The sequence below is a fragment of the Monodelphis domestica genome, chromosome 3 (assembly GCF_027887165.1).
Source record: "Monodelphis domestica isolate mMonDom1 chromosome 3, mMonDom1.pri, whole genome shotgun sequence".
Taxonomy (NCBI): domain Eukaryota; kingdom Metazoa; phylum Chordata; class Mammalia; order Didelphimorphia; family Didelphidae; genus Monodelphis; species Monodelphis domestica.
In genome coordinates this window covers 397,532,545-397,539,706 of record NC_077229.1, presented here as the reverse complement: position 1 = coordinate 397,539,706, position 7,162 = coordinate 397,532,545, and the positions used below count along the sequence as shown (strand labels likewise).

The 7,162-nt window shown below is 35.5% G+C and overlaps 1 protein-coding gene across 1 annotated transcript in view; it reads right to left on the bottom strand.

The window, feature by feature from the left end:
* Positions 1-508: 508 nt before the first annotated feature.
* CLPTM1L (CLPTM1 like) overlaps positions 509-7,162 on the bottom strand; it is a 31,811-nt gene continuing 25,157 nt past the window's right edge. The window contains exon 17 of the mRNA XM_001363342.5: positions 509-3,617. Within this exon, the coding sequence (XP_001363379.1) occupies positions 3,533-3,617 (85 nt within the window). The 3' untranslated portion in view covers positions 509-3,532. The remainder of the gene's footprint in view (positions 3,618-7,162) is intronic.

Sequence of the window (7,162 nt, the reverse complement as noted above, 5' to 3'; positions counted from 1 at the left end):
GAAATGTTAAAAGCTGGAGGAAATTAGATCTATTACCGTTCCTGCACATGCACAATAAGATTCTTTGAAAAGAAATGGACAGGGATAATTTACTTAAGAATTATTTTAGTTTCAATAACACTTATAAAGTTTTCTCAGTGTGCAAAGTACAGTGTGAGATACTAGGTAAAATAGGAGGTTTAGAAAGAATGTAGTCTCTGCTGATAAGTAACTTTCATTAGGACGCAGATACCAAAAATCTTAAACTGAACTAGAAATGAATGCTTAATAGCATAGTGAATTAGGGTACAGAAATGTGAGCTATCAAGAACGCCATTATATCTTACTGTTAATACAATAATGCTTATTAACATTAAAAAAACCAAAGGGAGTGAGGAATCAGTATTGACTGATGAAAGTATATGGAAAGCTAGTAGTCTTAGAGGTAGCAGGGATTTTACAGATCTTCTGTACTGAACCCCTCATTTAAGTTTAACTTCTGTTCTTCGCCGAAGAGAGATGCACAAGCTACCTTACATAAATAATTTATTAGCACATGGAACACAGAAAGCATATTTTATTCAAAGCCTTACAATGGCTAATTACTTTAACAAACAGCCTGTAACTTACTGATTCCACATTTCTTTAAAATATAATGTAATCTTAATCACAGAAAAAAGTTCCACATGCTGAATCGTCACATTTCATTTACAACCTGATAAAAAAAATGGGGGGTACTGGAGACTAGTTGACTGAACATCAAACAACAATGCTGCAAAACCTTCTAAATTCAGAAATAAAACAACCAGAGAATTCTGTCCTCAAACAGCCAATTTGAATTCATTGGGGGATTAATTTTTGTAGCTTAGATACAATTTCCAGGACTTCAAAAAACAGAATTATTTCATATTCTGCAGTAAAGTTAGGTCACTGTCTAACTATAGTAATACCTTTGTGATTATTTGTCTAGAGCATGTCAGTTTTGAAAAAAAAAAGGGCAGTAGGTTTGATGGCAGACACACAGCACCTGTTAATAGCAATTACATCAATCTCTCAAATGAAAAAAAACAAAAATCCAGTGAGTCTTGTCTAGCGTGGAATTATAAATATGTAAAAATAGGTACATCAGCAACATGAAATCTCAATTTCTTATGTAGACTTTCTAAAAATATCACTCTACTGGTTTCTAACCCTAAATGACATTGCCACAAAGTAATGTGATTTTCTTTCCTATTTTATTTGTCAGAACAAGTGCATAAAGTTAAAATTCCTTGAGAATGTCTCTTACCAGACAATAACAAAACACCCATCTCTTCAAAGACATAATGGTAAATTAAAAGATAAGAGTGCAAACTTCCAGTGTTGGCACGATTTAAAAAAAAAATTCCTTAATAAGTCAAATATGTTCAGATAATGCATCTACTTAAAAACTTTTTGTAAACATTAAAATGGTATTTCTCCTGACTGAAAAATCTCAATTACTGGCATATCAAAGTGCAGTGAAGGATTCTGTCTATAGGACAGAATCCATTAATTACAGTAAAACAAAAAGCAAACTGTGGAAATTGTGGACTGTGGGAAAGGTAAATACCCACTGGGTAATCTGAAGCATGTAAATCACCTTGAGCACATAAAATAGAAAGGCACTATATAAATGTAAGTTGATTATTTGAAATAATCACTTACAAACCAACAACCTGTCTGAGCATTTATTCTTAAACATGGAATTTGAAAATATCAACTTATAATCAATTTTTTCCCCTTTTAAATCATCTAGGTGAAATTCACATCTTCTTACTGGAAATCTGCTGATACTTTGGACTATTAATTGAATTTGCTATCAAGTTTTAAATGAAATATTCATACAGCATTCCCAATCTATAAAGCATGGGTGTGGGGAAATTAAGAATGTTGCAAGTTCCCATTTGGAGAGTGGATTTTGCATAGTGACAAAATTCTGTGATTTGCTTCGAAGGAATGACTTTTAAACGGTGCTCTTTTCCCATCAAAATTAATGGAAATAGGAGACTAGTCAGTGATTCTTCATGATGCACATCTGTACAAGTCAAGAGTTTAAAATTGTCCACTTTAACCCAGCATTAAAGGACCAGATTGAAGAACAATGAAAAGAGAATTTAAGGCTGACCCTTCCACGCTCTGCATTGAGATTACTGAAAGCATGTGCCAGGAACCTCATTTATTCACACACACACAGATATTGATAAAGGCACATTTTAAAGAGAACTTCCCAAGGACATAATTTTACTGAGATCAGAGTGAACTTATTTCATTGATTTTTGCTCTCTTTAAAAAAACATTGTGTTGAAGGGTATTTTTTAAACATTGAGGATTTTTCATGTTTTAGAAAAACGATGAAAATACCAGTCAGTAACTGTGTATTAGAGCTGGGAGGGACCTTAGAGATTCATCTTGTTCAATACTTCCACTTTACAGATGTGGAAACTGAGGCTCAGAGAAGTTAAGTGACTTGTCCTAAGTCACATAACTAGTTTGTGGCAAAAGCAGGGCTAGAACCCAGATCTCCTGACAAATCTTAGGCAAGTGATAAATAATGCATGCATATGACACTTTGACTTTAAATAAACATATATTTGGGACAGAAAACTTTATATAAATAGCCTGAGGACACAGATTATCAAAAAGCTGAATGGGAATTTTGTGTTACATATATATGAATTATTAGTTTTGGTTTTTTTTAAACATTAGTCTCTTAAAAAATATCAAGAAAAGGATAGTAAATCAGTATTATTTATTAATTTAATTTTTTGGGGGAAAACTTTAAGTATTGGAATGATTCTTTTCTTACAACAGGTCAAGAAAAGTAAAATAGCCAATAAAATTAATTTTAAAATGCACACATACATTCAGCTTTAACACAACAAAGATATAATCCAAATGGGGGAAACAAGCTATTTGATCCTTAAGTGTCAATATGGAATGATTTCATATAGATATTTGGAATTTATGTAAGGTGCAGATTTAAATCCTAAAATAAAAATAATAAAAAATATCCCTGATTATAATGGAAGTTCTGACATAATTTAACCTACAGAAATGCTACTTATCCCTGCTAGAGTTTCACAGTATCTGGCCTATTTGATGTTGTTATTTGTTAAGTCACTGGCACAGGGTGCTGTTTCACCAGTTGGTATTCCATAGCCAGAATCTGTCATGCACCATCAAGTGTGACAAGAGAAACACAAAAAAAAAACTCTGTGACCGAGACTGATATTTAAACTTTTCTGGAAAATAAAGTTGTAAATGCTTAGCAGTGACTGATAGCTGGTATAAATATTGGCAGCCTTCTTTCCAAAGATAAATAAGTAAATCAAGAGATCTATGAGAAATATTCAAATATTTTGGCAATGCAGAAGATGTAAATGTCCATGAAAATCCATGAGACGCTTCCAAAAATACTCAGTTACTTGACAATCCAAACTTTACTCTTTTGCTTAAAGAAGAAAGATCAAAATTCAACACACATAGCCAGTGGCAATCCCAAAAGTGGCCTTTTATAGAGTTATTTCAATGATTAATCTTTGTGGGGTTTTCTTTTGGGTTTTTCTTCATAAGACTCTCCATACTCATTAACTCTGCTCTTATCCACAGGATAAAGCCTGCAATGAGATAATTTAAACAGAATTATTCTTTTCCATATGACATTTAAATTATAATTATCATTGTCTTGGAGGGACAGCAGAAAGTTTTACTTGATTCATTTCCCTGTATCTTCTAAGAAACTATGTAATTCATCTATTGTGAAATGGTCTAAGCTAACCAGTTTCAAACACATTAAAAATGTGAAATTTCTCAGGAACCTGAAGAGACATGATTGCTTTTGTTTAAGTCTATTTTCTTTTTAATGAGCAAAGTTAAAGTTATTAATCTTGTACCAACAAACCCATAAACAAACCAAAAAACCACTCTAAAAAAGGAAGCTGAGGGGTGAAAATAGGAAAAGGTTGGAAAAGAAAGGAAGCCAAATATGGTCAGGAGAGAGAAAACTGTTTTCAGTCTAAATTTTGCATTCACTTTTCAGTAGTTGGGAAAAAACAAAAAATTCCCTAACTTTTGTTAACTCAGACTCATCAGTCGTTAGAAAATTGAATGCAAGAGGGGCGGAGTCAAGATGGTGACATAGAGGCAGCGAAAGTTCAGACCTTTGAAAACCCTTTCTCATGCTTCAAGGAGACTGAAAGCCAAATCTAACAACAGGACAGAGCTAAGGAACCCTCCTGCTAGACTCAACTTAAAAGGTACCCACCAAAAGCCTTTATTTGAGAACACTCAGGTTTAAGGGGAAGGAATAAGGAAGGTCCCAAGGCCCCTCCCACACCTACAGTACTGAGCCCCCATCAGTGGCTGGGATCTCTGGGTGGGCAAGGGCACTCACTAGTCTGGAGGGAGTACCTTGCGGGCAAAACTGTGAGCTTTGAACACAGGTCGCGGGGAGGCAGCTGGAAGAGAACTTCAGAGAAGACAGCCCAATTGCAGCTGAGACACTCCATATTTCCCTCCACCCATTCCTGAGGTTTAGGCGGGGCTTAATTTTATCAAGCCTTCAGAGGGCAGGGAAGCTCAAGCTCCAATACCTCTCCCCCCACAGACTGCTCTGAGATCCTTGCTGATCAAGCTCCAAGAGTGAAGGCTGATAGAAAAGCCCAAACCCACAGATCCAGCACATAATGAGAGGAACAAGACTACAGGCAACTACAGGGGAAAAAGAAAGGGCAAATATGAGCAAACAGAAAAAGAAAAAAGAAATTACAATTGACAGCTTCTATCCAGGCAATGAACAAAGAGCAAATGTAACAGAGGAGGATCAAGGAACACAGCAAAAACACAGAAACTCCAACAAGTTGGACACAGGCTCTGAAAATACAATTCAAAACATAATTAAGAGAGGCTGAAGACAACTGGGAAAAGAGCTTAAAAAGCAAGATAAGTCATTTGGAAACAGAGGCACTTGAACTAAAACGAGAAAATGGTGTCTTGAAAGCCAGAATTGACCAGCCTGAAAATGAGGTAAACAAAATGAAAGATGACCTCCGAAGGAAATCAGACAAGAAGAAGGATGACCAAAAAGCCAGGGATGAAATTCAGTCTTTAGAAACTAGAATACAACAATTAGAAGAAAGGCACAAGGCAGCAGGAAACTATAAAACAAAAAGAAACTGAATGCAAACAGCAGATTCAAACATGACGATCAGTAGGAGAATCAAATCCAGTCCCTACTACCCATTAACAATGCAGAGCAGAAAAAGTTCAGGCTCCTTATAAAACCTCTCTTCTCTCTTCTGATGTCTCCTATATCAACCTCTCCCCCTAACCTCAATCCATCCTGTACTGAGAAAAGAGACTATTTTTTCTGGGAGCTACCTCTTTTCCCCTTCTCTCCATCTCAAAATTCTTAAGACATCCCCACCCTACTCACTCTCATTTCTCTTTTAATCCAATCTGTAAGGAAGAGATGATGGTTGGGTTTTTTTGCCTCCATTTCAAGTCCTCTCACTCTCTTCTCTACCCTACAGGCTGGCTTCTGACCTCATCACTACTGAAACTGATCTCTTCAAAGGGGCCAGTGATCTATTAATTGCCAAAGCTGATGGTCTTTTCTTTGTCTTCATTGTTTGACCTCTGTCATATTTGATTCTGCTACCCACCTTCCTCTCCAGGATATATACTCTTTCTTCTCTGGATGTTTGAGTGAATGCTTTCTCTTGATTTTCCTTCCTATATGAACCACCTCAGGATCCTTTAAAAAAATTTATCATCCATCTCAGACCTACAAGGTTCTATTCTGAACTCACTTCTCTTTCTGTACCGTTAAACTTACTAGGTAACCTTGTTATTTCCAACAGGTTTAATGATTGTTTCTATGTTCATAATTCCAAGACCTGAGTATCCCACATCCAGTCTTATTCTCGCTCTTGAACTGAAGATCTCCAACTATGGACTGTATATTTCAAGCTGGATATTCCATAAACAACTCAAAGCCAACATGTCCAACATGGAACTCATTCTCTTTCTCACAAACCCAAGTCTTTTCTTCTAGTCACGCTGGCTTACAACCTGCATGGTCAGTTAGGTCCATCACAACTATCAAATTCTGGATTCTGTCACCCTTATTTCTGTGCCTTTGTCTCCCATATCTGCACTGTGCTCTTTCTTCAATGCTGCTTCTTGGAAACCTTAGCTCAAGAATCATCTTTGACAAAAAGCCTTTTCTGATCTTTCCAATGTGTTAGTACTCTGCTCTAAATTGCCTTGTATTTATTTTGTAAATATTTATATATGTACAATCTCCCCTACCCCCAAATGAATGTAAGCTCCTGGAAGGCAGACATATATTTTTGTATTCTCAAAAACTGGCAAATGATAGATACTCAATAAGTGCTTGCTAATTGATTATTATTATTAGGAATATATAGCCTTCTAGTTAGCTGGAAAAGATTCTCTTGGACTGTGTCATTGAAGTTATACTAAAGGAAGCAAGGAGTAGATGGTGTAAATTGGTGACAAATCTTTCCTTGTAGAACATATGAAGATATCCTGCTTGTAGTATAACAGAGCATTTTGGTTTTTATAATCAGTCCTATTGTGTAGACAGAAATAACCCTAGAATGAAGGGCATTCTATCATGCTACAAATATGTGAGTCACTTTTATTACCACAGTTTTATTTAAAAATATTCAAAAACCTTTTTTCTAATTTTATGCTACTGAGACAACTATCTAATTTGTGGTTTGGTCTCTTGAGTGGACCTCCAGGAGGTAGTGCCCTATACAAATGGCAAATACTTACCCTGACAACTCCCACTATAAGGTGATAATTTAAGATTCTAATTTCTACTAGTTTTGTGGTTTTTTTTTTTAATTATTAGCTTGCTTAGTATATAGATGGTTTACCTAGAGTGGGATCCTAAGTGAACCAATGAAATAAAATTTCTAAACTTGCAGTACTGAAAGTAGCACCTGAGCCAGTGGTACCTTTCACAAAGGTACAAATATCTCATGAGTCCTAATGTGCACAAAGAGTTTTACCACAGTTTTAATGGAAACTTTCTGCTATATAAATAAAGATAGGAGGGAGCAACATTTCTAAATTAGGAAGAATTATTTTTGAGTCAAATCACCAGTGCTTAGGAAACAAACTAATGTAA